General features: G+C 32.1%; 1 protein-coding gene across 2 annotated transcripts in view; it reads left to right on the forward strand.

Moving 5' to 3' along the window:
- The window catches only part of LOC132757719 (guanine nucleotide-binding protein G(o) subunit alpha), a 36,381-nt gene that overhangs the window by 11,367 nt on the left and 7,490 nt on the right, over nucleotides 1–17,524 (forward strand). The window contains exons 3-7 of one of the 2 annotated variants that reach the window (XM_060749086.1): nucleotides 3,642–3,783; nucleotides 11,816–11,988; nucleotides 13,292–13,420; nucleotides 15,147–15,276; nucleotides 16,475–16,628. In XM_060749086.1, coding sequence (XP_060605069.1) covers nucleotides 3,642–3,783; nucleotides 11,816–11,988; nucleotides 13,292–13,420; nucleotides 15,147–15,276; nucleotides 16,475–16,628 — 728 coding nt within the window. The remainder of the gene's footprint in view (nucleotides 1–3,641; nucleotides 3,784–11,815; nucleotides 11,989–13,291; nucleotides 13,421–15,146; nucleotides 15,277–16,474; nucleotides 16,629–17,524) is intronic. The other variant, XM_060749087.1, reaches the window with a different exon arrangement.

A 17,524-nucleotide genomic window follows, 5' to 3' on the forward strand; every position in this document is an offset into this window, starting at 1 on the left:
TCTTTAGAGTGATATAATTAGGTTAGCCAGTAATACATTTCATTCATTTTATGATTAATTGTTGACAAGATGTAAAAGTCAAGAGGATAAAACTAGACTCGTTATCTTAAGTTCGTTGACTTCGACGTACTTGCCCTCGATGCGATGGTTCGAATCCCGTCACAGACTTTGGATTATTTCATGTAAGGAAGCTATCCAGCTGGTTTTTGCCAACACAGTGGTTCTCCCCAGGCGCTGTGTTTACAAAGAAAAGATCAGGATCCTTTTCAATATTTCTGCAAACTGTTAAAAATTTCTTTTTGTATAAACAGAATTGCTTTCCTATATAAAAGTGCTAATGAAATGTTGTAATACAGACGAACCGCTGTCAAATACATAATGCATAAATATGTAAGATATTGAACTAATATACATTAAACATGTATATTTATTTGTGATAAATTGTTTAATACAAGTTTCAGATAATGTAACGCCCTTCATGCGTAGATTTATAATTTTAAATATGCGACATAGAACATAATAATAATATTATTATTATGATCTGCTACACAAAAAAATTGAACACAAACTTGCGTAAACTTGCTTTTTCTAACACTTATAATTTTACATGACAATTATATAATGATAATGATTTTATAGAATATTCCTGCATTTAACATTGAGTCTTTAAACCTGTGTATTTTAAAACAATTTTCTTCGGCATTTATAAAAGCTATACTTATTTGATTCCTAATTTCATGTACAGAAGAAACCAGTTTTTGTTGTTGAAGATTGCATACTGCTTAAACCGGTGCTAGGTGGGGGGGGGGAGATGTTGCATTTTGCAATATCTCTCATGAACAGACTCGAACAAGCTTTTTATAACTTTGATATCATTTGCTCTCGGGGGATCTCCCCTTTTCCTGATTTTTTATGAAACTGCATTTTCATAAATTCAACAATGAGCTGATAAAGCTTTAAAAAATATATCTCAAAACATTAAGAAGCATTTTTACAGAATCTATGTTAGAATTCGAAATCAAATTTATGAAGAAACATAGATTAACAAAACTCACAATTGAAAAAGAATTAAGCGAAAACGTTTCTTACTGTATCTTTTTCAGTTGAATTAATTAAATGAATATAAATAAATACAATTCTGACTGTACTGTACAACTTGATACAAATACCAGTTGCCAATTACATTATATCCATTGCACAATAAAACCATCATAAAATAATTCGGTAGGTAAAAATATCTTATCCAAATCAAAAGCATTTTCATAGTGATTTATTTCCATTTAGAATGATTGACAGTTTTAATCTTTAATGAGACAGACGGCCAGCTCACATTTGGCGCCATTAACGAATAAACACTTGTTACTGTAGGCACACAACGGAACTACACAAAACACTTAGTAAAACAACACAAAACCAAAATATTCTTGAAAGTAAAATTGAATAATGAAAACAGACACTGCCGATGTCATTTAGGACATGGCCTGTTTATTTTTGGTTTATTACCATAATTTGTTTCTTGTAATACTAAGTTTGTTTCAAGGTTGTTGTTTTTTCCGGGGGGTTGCTTTTTTTCTTCTTTTTTTCCAATTGACATATTGGTATTTTTTTGGGAAACACCAAAAAAACACCAAACGCCCCCTAGCACCGTCTTTATCTTCTGCCTAGTATCTAAAGTTATTAAATCGATGTTCCAAAAAGACATTAGATAGATAAAGTCTGAGGTCAATTAGGTCTTTTTATCCTAATTACGTTTTAGAGAATGTGGGGTTTTATTAAAATACTCATTTATCTTCTTAAAAAAAACACACACTTGTTTCAGTCCGACTATTTCGTAACAATAATGCAATAGTATTGCAACAGTATTACATATTTGTGACAAACAGACAGATGTGATGATGTAACATTGTGGGCATAAATAGTAAAAAATGGGTTTTTGTCTGGTCTGTTAATCAAACTAGTATAATTATCTATTTCATAATTGAGTGATGCTATTTTCTGTTGCTATATCTAATGACATTTGATCTATTAAAATGGTATTTTGATTGTACACGTGCATCGAATCTCGCTATACTGGCATGCGAGCAGTTCCCGTACAGAAGCAGTACCCGTATTTTTTTTATTTAAACGCTTGATTTTTACATGCATTCTTCAAAAATTCATTTCAAATCAAGCAGATACATAAACGAGACAAAATCTAAGTGTCAGTTCGACAGTACGTATAAAAAGTCTCATTTTAAATCACTTTCACCTGTGCGTTGTCAAAACATGACCTTGTTTTATCTGGGGGATTTCCGTCCTTACGCGCATGCGCAAATATACTTACGCGTGAGGCATGTTAAAGGGTTTTCCACTTATACCACCTGTTTACAGATAAGAAGGCAATGTGACGAAAACTTGTTAAATTATCAGAATTTTGACCAATATTACTATATAAAATAATTTTATGGCTTTGATGCTTAAAATATCATGCATACAAGCATGCCATCGCATGTGAATGCGTTGGGGGTAACGGTACCGGGTAATAGATACACGCGTTTAGTGTACTTTCTATTTCCTGAATTACATCTATTTAACTCTTAGAAAATGGTCTGTTCAACAATTATAAATGAAAAATAGGTCCGATATAATAAAACTGTATAATTATAATGGGTTCAATTTTATGTACGGAAACTACTTCTCTTCATACAAAATAATGGATAATTTCGGTACCCCATATGAGGCCTCATAACTAAGGGTTATTCTATGTTTAGAACATGATGGAATTTCCATGATTTGTGTGACGAGCCGAATATTGATGTGTAACGTTCAAATTTTGGTGAGTGAACGTAATAAAAAATAATGTTTAAGTAACTAAGATTTTTGTACGGGAACTGCTCGCATGCCAGTATACATCTTTAGATTTCGGTATTTATTTTTACCCCGCCCTTATTCGTTGTCCCACTTTCCACAACAGACACTTGGTTGTGGAACGCCAAAACGTCTTAAAATCCAAGTAAATTGTATATTTGTCAATCCCAGCACATAAACTTGTCATATATAACAATAAAACCTTATATAAGCTGATTTGGAAAAAAATGTATTGAACGTCTATAATATTATATATTTTAAGGCGCTTGGAGTTCCCAACCCATAGTGTCTGTGCTTTCCACCAACCGTTGTGATGGTTTAAAGCAATTATTTGCATGTTAAAACAATAGTTTAAAGAAAATTGCATGTTAGGACAATAGTATAAGAAATTGCTTAAGAAATTTGCAGTTAATATTTATCCAATTTATGTTGTTTCCTTTATTTTGATTACAACCTCTAAAGCACACAGCTACTAGTAATAAAATTTACAAAAAAGTTGGGTGTATCTATGAAATGGTATTTTCATCAGTAATTAAAACATCTTTGTATTTTTACCTGCGTGTCTTCTTTAAAGGCCCATTATGCGTCAGATGTTAGTTTTATTTCTCAAAATATGTTTATATTTTGGTATCTTGTTACAGTTTCCAAAAACATACTCAATTTGCTATATAAATGAACCGTTGCATGACTACTTATTAACTTATTTGATGTAAGAAGTGTTTGAGATGTGATTGTGCCTTTTGGATAGTACTATACATGCACCAAACTCTACAATATCTTTTTCTTCTTTGCAGAATTATTCACGAGGGTGGATTCACCTCTGAAGACAACAAACAATTTAAACCTGTTGTTTACAGTAATACAATTCAATCATTAGTAGCCATTATACGTGCGATGGGGACGCTGAATATTCCATTTGGCGCAAATGAAAGAGAGGTAAGTTGACAAAAAAGTACTTTCATAGGTTATTTCTTAAGATCATGTCCCAAATTTGTCGAATATTCCTAGCACTCTCCTAATTTCAACAGACCGTGAGTCAACTTTATCGCATTATTCTAGTACTGTATCTCCTAATTTGAACAGGTCATGAGACAAGGTTATCAAATATTCATAATACTCTATCTCATAATATTTCAAAGGTCATGAGTCAAGGTTGTCGGATAATCCTAATACACTTTCTCCTAATTTTAACAGACCATTAGTCAAGGTTTTCCAATATTACAAGCACTCTATCTCCTAATTTCAACAGACCACCAGTTAAGATTGTCGGATATTCCTAATAATCTATCTCCTAATTTCAACAGGTCATGAGACAGGGTTGTCGAATATTCCCAGTGCTATATCTCCAAATCTGCAGAAATTGAGAAAAGGCTGTCGAATATTCATAGACTTGCATTTCTTATTTTCTGCAGATCATAAATCGAGCCGAATAATAATAGTCTTACATCTCCGTATTCCTTCAGATTATCAGAAAAAGGTTGGACAATATTCATAGTTGAATATCTGCTATTTTCGACAAACACTGAGACAATGTTGTCCAATATCCCTAGGTATGCATCTCCTAATTTCAACATACATGTATAATGAGACTAGCTTGTGAAATGTTTAGTTATCACTGCTTATTTCGGTCGAGCAAGTTAAATTTTAAAAGAAAATTAAGGAAAAATATCAAAAATCCTTATATCGCATTTAGAAATATAATAATTACAAAACAAAATATGCTTACCTAATTGCTTAGGCTTTTGTCTTGTTACTTAACGTAGTTCTAGTAACTGCGCTACCACCTATTTGGAATCCTGCGGGGACATATTTCACAATGATTTCTGAGGTTAAAGTTGATTCTTAAAGTCGTTCAATTTGGTATTTATAAAAAAATATGGATAGTCAATTTAACCACAAAATGACGTCAATAGGTATTTGTTACAACTCGGTAATATAATGTTTTATCCTTCAAAAGACAAAAAGTATGTGAAACGCTTAAAAAGATATCAATTCACCTATGAACGTTTTTTATGGAAAAAAAAAATACTAGCCTTCAAAAGTGATAGATGAAAGGGCATATAAATATGTTAATTTACCTATTTAGATCAGTTTATTTCCCATGTAGTCATAATATATTTGATATCTCATATAGATACAAAGTTTCCAAATTTATCTCTTCTCCTATGATTAAAGTAACATTAAAACAACACAGTTTAATGTTTGGCGCTGGTGCAAATGAGTCTTACAATGCATTATTGTATTATTTTTTCGTAATGGATAAGTATCATATGCGAAAAAGGTCAATATAACATTCAATTATACTGACCTATTTAAACCTTAAGTCTTGAAATGCCAAGGCAACCTTAATATTTTAAAAGAAGTGATATTTTATAGAATATGAGATTAAGGGCAGTAAACGGTCCGAATATGCCATACTTGTTGGAAATCATGTACACCTATCTTTTTCTCTAGCATTTTAAGAGGAGATTTAAACAATATGTTTGAAATAACCATAAAATGTTAATGAAAAGACGTAACCCCACAGCCGCTGGCAAATTCACGTTTATTATGCTACTACGTCACGTTTAACGTAAAATATGTTAACTGACATTTTAAATCGCAATTAAAAAATAATAATTAGGAAACCTATTATTATGTTCTTTTTGTATGTGATGAGAATATGTCTAAGAATGGTACATTAACGTATACCAGATATCAGAGTTGTTCTGTTTTTACGTACTTTGTGCACATCATGAATTTAGTGCTATAAATTATATGTGCATCATTAACAATAAATTTTATATACATTGAAATGAAGCATGATTCAAAAAAGCTTTTATGATGTGGATATATTTAAATTATTATCTGAAACAAAATTAAATTTTCATAGATCTGAAAATTCGGTCGGACTTAACCCCCTTTTGTCCAATGAAATTCTGAAATTCAATGCTATTTTTGAATGATTGTAAGATATATTTAAAATAAAAGTACTTAAAATTGGCAGTCGGATATCTTAACAGATAACGACATTTTAAAAGAAAACCAATTACATAATTAATTTAAGCAAAATTTTGGTTTAAATAGCATTTTAAACGGGGAAAGACCAAAACATCATATGAGCTGAAAATGGTGGGTTCCGTCTGTTATAAATACTATCCTCTACCAACACATTGATGAATTGGATGTTTCTTGCAAAGTGTTCAAATGGGTACGGTTCATTTCATATCAGGACACACAGAGTATTTATACCTATATTGGCTGATATCTTTTGTATAAAGCCGCTTTTAATTCACCTCTATCGTTCTGTCACGGTCAAGGTCTCATAGGTGCTTCATTTATGTCTGACATCTTTTAAATTTATTGCTATTTAGGTATATTACATGGACTTCACCAATTGACTGGAGTTTGGTCACATGGGTTTTATCTGATGTAACATAATTATATAGTTAAATATCTCTAAAAACAACGTCATTTGCATAAAATATGGAGTGATGTATATTTTAATTTTTACCCGTTAAAAAGCCATCTGCATGAAATCTGGAATATGGATTAAAAAAATTAAAACTGATAAATATTCTTTTAAGTTGTTTAAAGCACATCAATATAAAACATTTTTTGTTACTGCCAAACTGTATAACTAAAAATACATGCACTGGACTAACCTTTAACATAATGTACAGAATAATGAGAATATACATGTAAAAGACTTACTTTTTCAGTACTGTAAACACTATTCACGTATTGGACTTAGTTTTGACGTAATCTACAAAATATACTGGTATTTGACTTACTCTCTGTGCTTTTTACAAAAGTTCATGTACTGGGTTTACTTTTGATATAATAAGTAGCCTATACTCGTATTTGACTTACCTTCGATGTAATTAACTAACAATAATTGTATTGGACTTACTTCCGTCGTAATCTACGTACTAGACTTAATGTACATGATTTACTCGTATTGGACTAATTTTGACGCAATCAACTGAAATGTATTGGGCTCACCTTAAGTGAATAATGCGAATAGTATACATCTATTGGACTTAAGTAATTTAAAAACTATGCACGTATTTTTTTATTTTTTTTTTGCTTTTGGCTTTGTGAACACGTGTTGGATTGGCTTTTGACGTAATGTACAGAATATTCACGTATTGGACGTGCTTTTGATGTGATCTATAGAATAAACATGTATTTGATTTGCTTTTGACAAAATGTACAGAATATAAAATATTGGGCGTACTCTTGATGTGATCTACAAAATATACACGTATTGGGCGTACTTTTGATGTGATCTACAGAATATACACGTATTGAACGTACTTTTGACGTGATCTACAGAATATACACATATTGGACGTACTTTTGACGTGATCTACAAAATATACACGTATTGGACGTTCTTTTGATGTGATCTATAGAATATACACGTATTGAACGTACTTTTGACGTGAGCTACAGAATAAACACGTATTGGACGTACTTTTCACTAGATCTGCAGAATTTAACTTATTGTACTTACGCGTATTTCATCACGTATAACTTGACATGCCGAACATCAAAATTTTGTTTCAATAAGCAAACATTAAACATTGAATTTTTTTTAAATTGCTACAAAGTATTTAGCATATATACTTTGTATTTTGCTAAAATTGCTCCGAGCCTTTAAATTAATAACGCCATCTGTCGGTCAAACAAGTTAAATTGGATTCTAAACTTGAAAACGCACCCATAAACAATGTTCTAATCTTTTTTAAACCTGTCGTTGGCGGCAATAATGATTTAAAACCAATAATATATCGCTCTATATAAGTCATCAACATATTTGAACTGCAAAAAACACTTGAAAATTTAATCAGAATGTCTCAATAAACGCTTAGAAATCAAACTCCGGTTTTACAAAGAAAACAAGTATTGATTATGGCACACAAAAACAACTAATTTGATCTATTTTTTTTAACCCTTAACGAGTTACATTCTCGGGTCCACTTTTCAATCTATGACAAAACCATTTTTCATTTTAGCGAACAATGCAGACTATGGATGTGCCGGCTAATCTTGGTCTGAAGTGGTTGCATTGGTAGAATATGAATAAGTACATATATTAACTACATAAGTTACTAACAATAATATATCTGGGACACTTGAGTAGGCTAACATATCTTTGAAGGGTTAAATCGCTTTTTGGTGGAATTAACTAGAGCTATATCAAAATATCACATATAAAATTTGAGTAATATAACCTGACACCAAAGCAGTAGTACGTGCTATACTGCAGTCAGGAGTGGGAGTTAAGAGTAGCCGCGGAAGGTAACCTTACAAACATGACAAAGGCCAGGAAACGAAACTCCCGGATGCTCGGTAAATTTCATCATTCATAGATTCTTCAGTTATGAAATTTCATGACAGTTTAAGCTCACAAAAAGAAGAAAGATAAGGGTGCTCCAGACTCTAATGCCTTTGATTGTATGCTATTTCAATTTTGGTAATGGTCGGGGACTTTTAGGAGGCGCACATCGGATGCACCCCCCTCAGTGCCCTCACACCTTATTACCCCTTGAACGTGAACTACTATCTAAAATTGTGTCGCTTTTCAAGGTTATTTGTCTGAACAAGGTATTGATAATATTAGATCTTGTACATGTAAAAATAACAACATTAACAAATAAGCATATGTGGAGGCAAGACAAATCTGAATGGGTTAGAGAAGTTCTCCTTTCTATATATGAATCCAACAAACATTTCTCGCGGTGATTCTGCTATGATATGATGAGGCAAATCTCCTCCACGCGTTTGTGAATTGGTCGATCATGTTCTCAGATGCTTAAGTTGGCTCCATGGCTGTGAATATACGCAAGTGCCTGAAAATCAATAGCTGTGCTGGGCAGAAATCGATTATGTGACAAAAGTTACTCCCCTTGTTTTAACGCGTTATCGTCATCTTGTAGATATTTCAATAGCAGACGACGCGGACGATCAATATGCGGTTCTAATAAATTGTCCATGCTCCAGATAGCGAGTAATACCAAAGGATCGGCATGTAAGATCGATTTTGAAGTTTTCGGTTTCTATGCTACCATTGTTTTCTATTAAGAAATCCATATATTCATTCATTTAATAGTGAATCACATGTTGTTAACCAGATACTGTATAGCCGTACTCACATGAAAGGCAGCAAAAGACATTGTAAATTTTGCTCTGAGTTATCGTGTAGAGGTATTATATCCACAGATAACGTAGAGGAATCAATGATTTCTGATTCATGTTGAATTATAGCAAAATCAATAACCGTTTGTTTCGCATTAGGCTTTGAGTTGCTAACATTCGGCATGCCATATCGTAATGCTTTGAAATTTACCATGTATACTCTGTAAAAACTAAAAATAGAATCAAAGCAGACGACGTACAAAAAGTCATCAGCGGATATTTAAATGCGTTCACCGACCAAGGATTGACGTTTTCTATCCTTCCAGGTGAAAATAGGATGGAAAAATGGTGTTTGTCATTTCCTTTTTAAAAAAAAACATCGATTCCAAATGTACATGTACTATTTTGACTAATTTTAATTAATAGGAATTACCAGCTCATTTTCTTGCACTGTTCGCTATTCAGTCATTATATATATTTTTAAAATTACGACAAACAATGAGACTGATAGATGGACAGGCTCATTTAAGATTCATAGCCTGGAACTGGTTTAAGTCGGTTGTTAGCTGTCCTCTGATTAAGAACTATAAGTTCTATAACAAGCACCGCACCCGAATTCTATAGTTACTAAAAACCATCATTTATCTCACAAAAATTACACACACAAAATGTGCATCACAACGAACTTGTTGACGTAACTGACAAATATCCTCGTATGATTCAAATCATCTACCAACCTTTTTTATACAAGAATAATTTTTAGTTGTACATTATGTATTATAAATGATATTGTAACCGAATTCCATTTACAAATAATGCACTGCGCCTTTAAATATCAATATTAAACTTTTGATTATACACAATAATGTAATAATCGTAAAATATATACAAGTTGAAATAGAAAGTTTTAATTACAGATATGGTAAGAACACAAATTATTGTCAATTTTCTCTGTAAATCTCGCCTCAAAATATGAAACGACTGCATTTATTTGCAAAGCATACAAATTTACAATCATGCTTCTGTTGAGAAAGTTATAAATATCAAATTAACAAGTATTTCAAAAAAGAATTTGTCCATTCGATGTGAATAAAATTTTGCATCATTTCGTGCGATACGATACTGCCCAGACTATGAACAAATACGTTTCTTTAAAAAATGCATGAATGCTAAATATAAGAAAATGTGTGGGAAAATACGTTTCTTTATTACCTAACTTGTTGTTTTAACACGTTTGTAATTATATGCCTTTGTTTTGCATACTGAGTAGAACTAAAATCGGTTATCTGGAAGTACTTGTAAGTAAGTATTCAAAGAAATACGTGTAACATTAAAGGAAATTTAGATGCTGTAAATTTGGCCTTAAGGGGGTATTTAATTTTACATTTTATATAGCCTACATGTTATGTGATATTTTAAATGATCGCAGACGACAATCGACTTAAACATATAACTGGGGTTTTGGGCGCGTAGGGTGAGGGGACAGAGTTTCTTTTTGCATACAGATCTTATATAAAAATGCAAATAGATATAATTGGATTATAACTTAAGAGGTCCATAAAACGTAAAATGAATACCAAAATTGGATTAAAAATATAATTGAATTGGTACATAAAAAGGTATGTTGTAAGAAATATTACAAATATCATGGGTGCACAGTTTTGCAAAGATATTTTCGATATATGTAAGAATATAATAATGGCATAATTCAATAATATGATTCGAATGTTGTAAACATTGAGCTTTTCAAAACAAAATAAACATCTTTGCCCTTGTTCATACGACCTCAATATCTAAGAACATGCTATTTTATATTTTATTCTTCAGTAGGCCATCAGGAGGCTCGTTTTCTGAAGAACTCATATCTTATCATAAATTCCTCGCTAGGTGCTTTCCGTAGCTTTTCTTAATTCACCTATACTACCGAGATTGATTGTTACTATTTATAGCACGCGCTTTGAAGTGTTTATGACTCACGCGTTTGATTACGAGTTTTAACTACACGAGAATAACGCGTTCTCGAATAGACAGACAATTAAATATTCCAGTCTGTTGGAACAGCCGGAGTTTTTTTTATTTGAACTTTTATTCCACTTTCATCAAGCGTTTGTTAATGAATAATTAATATTTTACCGTCTATATATACTCGGCCGTGGTCTCCAGTGCAATATGCTTCTTTATTATGCAATCGAGTTCACTCTTAGTCTAGTTTGCCATTGATTATTCTTAGTGATATTAATATAAAGATGTATTTATATATTTTCCCTTTAACATTTGTTTAATTTTGATGTAATGATAATAATAAAAATGCGTTAATCTAATCAAAATTTGATAATTTTGATGGAAACTGTCAAATAACGCTGGCTAAAATACTATATGCATATAAAGTTTATATTGGTTACATGTTACATAATACAAAGCTTTACTGTTTTATGAATACGTTGATACTATTTAATGCAAATAGAATTACCATAAGAAAGAAATATGCAAAAAAATATATCACCGTACCACCTCATACTAGCAACAATCTCTTGGGTTGTGTAATACTTTTAGCGTAGTGTTGTTATATTTTTCTGGTCCTTATGGATCATTGATTCCAACACTTTTAAGTGTTGAAAATTGAGTACCGCTGGAGGGCGTAAGAGATGTTTCACTTTTTCATTATTCCTCATGTAACGTTATAATAAAAAAGTGCAACATCCCTCAAGCCTTGTAGCACCGGCATGAGCGGCACTCAATTTTCAATTCTTAAAAGTGTTGGAATCAATGATCAAACCGAGTCTGCAATGTTAATGCTTCCCGAGTGATCACCCTTCTTCCTGATTTGAATAATAATATTTTTTAGTGTGTTTTTCAGTCCGATGCAAAAATGGTGTTAGATGTAATTGCACGTATGGAAGATACAGAACCGTTTTCTGAAGATCTGCTTGCTGCCATGAAAAGGCTGTGGCAAGATGCCGGCGTTCAGGAATGCTTTGGACGATCTAATGAATATCAGCTTAATGATTCAGCGAAATAGTAAGTCTTAAACTGCCTTATTTAAGACATTTAATTGTTATTTTGAATCGTACAGTTTTGCTGTTATCATGTATCAAATGTTTGTTTTGATTGAAGTGAAGTGTAACCTCTGCAAAGCGGCCCCCTCTATAGAGCAAGAACCTCTTTACAACAACAGTATCAATTCGTATTATAAAAAAGGGAAAATAGGAATCTCTAAAGAAAGTCCAAAACGGCAAAATTGAAAATATAGCAGGCTCGGTTTGATTGAGCCTGTTCATGGACGATAATGTCAAGTGCAAACTACCGTCCACGCCCCCTAGCACCGGCTTAAGACTTCACACTAAATTTAACCTATCTAAAGCAATATCGCTTAGAAACAACCAAAATAATTGTCCCTCCAGATGTTGTACTGTTTGCCATATCCTCCATTATTTGTTTCTCTGTTTTTATTTATTTCTTTACAAAAAGGAAGTCTTGAACTGCATAAACTATTAACTGTTTTAGTGTCATATATTATATTAGTTACTGTATTTACTATTTTGCGAAATTGCTCCTTATAGGATTTTGCATTAGTTAATTTTACACAAAACAATAACTATTGAATCGCACTTAAGACTGCGCTAACTGATTCTTGTGTAGTATATTCTATAAGGTAATTATGCTTACATATTTTGCGAAATAGTATTTGTAAGATATATAGTCTTGAAATTACTTGATGTTTGTGTCGTGTAATAATTATCTAATGTGTTTACATTTTTGCTTAAATCGACTTAATTGAAACAATTATTGATTTTTTGTATCATATTTAGTTAAGTACTGTGTAAAGTACTCTTAACATGTTTGTGAAATAGTAATTAAGCCTTGATTGATTTTTTATCATACTTACTTAAGTACACATGTACTATGTTTAGTACTGTTTACATTTTGCAAAATAGTCAGCCTTAAATCGAAACAATTATTGATTTTTCGTCATATAAATTTAGATATTCATTTTCATTTTTGTGAAATATTTAGCCTTAAATTGACATGATTAAAATATTAATGTATTTTTATCGTATGTAATTAGGTACTGTGTTTACATTTTGTGAAAAAGTAAACCTTAGATCGACTCGATTTAAACAATTAATGATTTTTTCTCATCATATTTAATAAGGTACTGTACATTTTTTGTGAAATAGTGAGCCTTAAATTGACATGAGTAATATATGAATTGATTTTTATCATATTTAATTAAATAAGTACAGAAGCTTTTTTGTAAGTGAAAGTTTTCATTTAACTTAAGGTAGTATGACACTAAAAGTTTCACTTTCCTCTGTTTCAGTTTTCTCGACGACCTTGACCGATTGGGCGGCAAGGATTATATGCCTACTGAACAAGACATATTGCGAACGCGAGTTAAGACAACTGGAATTGTTGAAGTCCATTTCTCTTTTAAAAATTTAAATTTTAAGTAAGTATACCATGAATTGTGGTAATAACCAGCTGAAAAATAAAGTACGGAAACGATAAAGGGCCTCCATTTAGTTTGATCATGATGTAAAAGTCGACCTTTTTTATTGATTTAATTAGATGTTTTAACACAGACCAATTCACTTTATTGATTTGTGTTAAATCATCAAATCATATCGAATTATGATTTGCCGACTAACACGTCATGATCGTACAAAACGGTGGCCCTTTTACGTTTCCGTAAAGAAGAAAATTATCGCAAATTTGACAGACATAGGCAATTGAATGAACGAATCATCCCAACCATTCTCTATTATGTGGTGGTCGAAATGTAACATGTACAATTCTATGTGGCATTGGCACATGAAAATAAATGATTTTGTTCGTTTTGCGTTAGTGACAGACCCGTGTGATGCAAAGACAAGACGACGTCGCGAAAACATGTGAAAACCTTACTGTTGGTTGATATCTTTTAAACATTTTCCCTTCCCGCCCGATTAAACGAAATTCCCTGCAGATGACGTAAATCAATTATCATATTTTGCTAATGGAACATTCATTTTGGGTATCAACAAATAAAGTCACAAAATGTAAAACATTGCAGACACAACAATGAAAAGGAAATTGAGGAGAGTCGCCGTGGTTACCTAGGACGGGTTAAATGTATACACGGTCACTAGAGAATGAATGTACCGTTTTTCGCACAAAGAAGATGACACATTTAAAGTCTGAGTCCGCAGTTCGGGTGATTTAGGCACTACTTTATTAAAGAATATGTTCGGTTCTGAGATTTTGCGTTTTCATGACGTTAAGTGTTAATACAGCATCACCAGAATGGCGGTGCTCCAATTGTATGACCTTAAGTTACATAAATAAATATTTGACATTTAAAAATGTCTGGCAAATGATCGATTAGAAAATGAGGCTTAAAACTACTTTTAGTAAAGTTATGGCTAACACCTTTTAAAATAAATTTAATCATGCCATTTAAATAACCCTAAAAGACGCTGCTCTGACGTCATATATCGTAAAAGAAATATTTCGGATATTAAAATGTCGTCTGCTTTATAAAGAATGCGCGCACAATTATGAACGCTTAATTAGAATGGAATGTGTTAATTGGTTGAGGCTTGTCAAAATAATGCTGATGAGTAAAGATGTACTCACTGTCAGGGTTATTTATAGAGAAATAGAAATAATTAACTACAACAACATTAAACTCTTTATAAATACAGTCAGAATGGAAATCGTTTTGATTTTCTATACAACGAAATAGTATTTTTAAATTACAATATTTCTTCATAACTATGATGGCATATTTGCACCATTCTGCGACACATAAACAAAAATTGTAAATGGCAATAATTAGCCACCATACTTCATAAAAGATCTACATTTACCTTTTCCAGTCCTTGTGATGCGCAAACTTTTGACGCTTTTATATTTTCTAATGTAATAAGGTGTTGTTAGGCAAAAGAACGCATAAATACTGAGGATTTTACGAATGAAGTCGTTTACAGGAATATATATGCCTTTCCAAGGGCGACAACTCATTCAATTTCCATTAGGTTCCACAATGTGACAAATTTCGTAAAAATAATACAATGTCTAGGGCTAAAACCAAAGAGATTATATATGTTACGTTTATTCGATGTAAGAGATCAAAGGGCAGTAAAGAAACTAAGAGTGTTTCCTTGTTTAAAAGATGAAATGCTATATTTTTTCAGATTATTCGATGTAGGAGGTCAGAGGTCAGAAAGAAAGAAGTGGATTCACTGTTTTGAAGATGTGACAGCTATTATTTTCTGTGTAGCAATGAGTGAATATGACCAAGTCTTGCACGAAGATGAAACAACCGTACGTACCTTGTCTCTTGTAAAAGAACGAGTAGAGTGACTTGGTGGATGGCGTCTGCCGCAGCCAATGATCGTTTGAAATGTTAACTATGATGTGTATTGACTTAGAATCACTAGGCCGTTACGTCGTCTGCATCACAACCAAGTTTATTTTAGATTTCGAGCCATACTTTGACCATGAAAATGTTAACAAATTTGTTAAACGGAGTGACTATGCGATTAAGTGTGCTTCACAACCAAAGGGTTTTTTTTTAATTTCGAGCCATACTTATGAAACGGAAGTGTCTGACTAAATGGTTAAGGCATCAGTGTCGCAACTCGGGAACTGTTGGTTTCGAACCAAATCTTGATATGGAAAATGTTGCATTTTTTTTTACGATCCAAGGGCCGAGTGTTCTGCTAAGAAAGTAATCTGACTAAATTTCAGATCATCTTAGGAGATTGACGATGAAGCCAATAGTTTTGATGGGGTATAGTCAAGTAGTTAGGTGGACTGTCTTTCAACTTAGGGAACTTCGTTTTCAACCATATTATAATCATGAAAAAGAAAATCAATAATATAGTATTAAAATCAATAATAATATAAGGTAATAAAGTTGGACATAGTTGGTTGACGTAGATAATTCAGACTTGCGCCCTATGAGAATGATACATAGGGCTGGAATATGGTAATATTGTCTGAAGTCATTCATCATCCATCCATTTTCATTTTAATAATTATTTGGGTAAATAAACCTCATATGATCAAATAGCATTGTTTCGTGTTATTTTCAAGCAGATGTATTATTCAAACGCCGTCTTAACTACTTGATTTAAAAAAAAAATGCATATACATTACGTAATAAAGTGGGACGTAATAAAGTGGGACGCGTACAACTGCGGGCGATATTTTCGGTCTCCACACAGTATTTTTATATATGTGATAAACTCATTTCTTGAAGAAGCTTCCATTTTCAGACTGAAATATTTAATAATATATTAAAGCAACAGCAGTCCTTTTACAACATCTAAAACTGAAAATATAGATAATTTTGAGTAACAACAATAAATTGATGTTTTTTGATAAACGATTGCATTTTCTTACTAGACAATTTGTGTTGTTTTCGTTTTGAGAACCATAAGAAATGGATGAGTCGTGTATTTTGATAAACTATTCTATTCCCATTTCTTTAAAATTGCGTTGTTGTTGTTGTTTTCAGAATCGTATGCAGGAAAGTCTGAAACTGTTTGATTCCATTTGTAACAACAAGTGGTTTACCGACACATCTATAATTCTGTTCCTGAACAAAAAGGATTTGTTTGAAGAAAAAATTAAGAAGTCATCACTTACCGTTTGTTTTCCGGAATATACAGGTACCTTAATTAATTTATTGACCGCCAGAATATGAGGCTATTAGGTCGCAAAGGTTTAAAATATATCTGAACTATGAAATTTAACCTCGTGAATTTGTGAAAAAGATTTGCCCTGAGGAAAAGTTCGTTTGAAAAGAAAGGGATGTCAATTTCAAAATAGTTTTACACAAACAAAATGACTTACTAACAGTATAGAGCCTGGTCAGACTGCACGGATGTGCAAGATGGTCTGGCTCTATAATGGTGGCAAAGGTTGATCACATTGGTTCCAGCAGGCTTAATGGTATTTAGAAAATCAATTTTACTGAAATAAATTGGAAAATGAAACAACTCCCTAAATACTCCCTAAATGTGGAAAACATAGTTTTTGTTGATCACATTGGTTCCAGCAGGCTTAATGGTATTTAGAAAATCAATTTTACTGAAATAAATTGGAAAATGAAACAACTCCCTAAATACTCCCTAAATGTGGAAAACATAGTTTTTGTTGTTTTAATCGATTTTCAAAATTTACAATGGTGTGACCTTGATCCTTATGTTGAAATTAACTTCCTGTGTATTGGCAGCTGATAAGCCCTTATCATCTGTTGGAACCGAATGGACTTGTTACGGTCAAGTCAATTACATGAAAAGATAAAGGATTAAATGACCACGTAAGAGTACTAGTAACTATCAGAAGATCACATCGTATAATTATGCTTGTTTGAAATAGTTTATGTCAAGGTATTAAAATTTCGATTTTTAAAAAAAAATATTGAAGTTTTGCTTATTGTAGATGGTATATCTTTTTTAACGAAAATTTGTACAATTTTTCAAAGATTTGCTTTGAAATAATCATAGTGAGATAACAAACAAACAAAGTAGCATACTAATTGTACCTTCCTTTTGAAATAAGT

This window comes from Ruditapes philippinarum, unplaced genomic scaffold (genome assembly GCF_026571515.1).
Source record: "Ruditapes philippinarum isolate M1 unplaced genomic scaffold, ASM2657151v2 ctg1722_1_1_1_1, whole genome shotgun sequence".
NCBI lineage: Eukaryota > Metazoa > Mollusca > Bivalvia > Venerida > Veneridae > Ruditapes > Ruditapes philippinarum.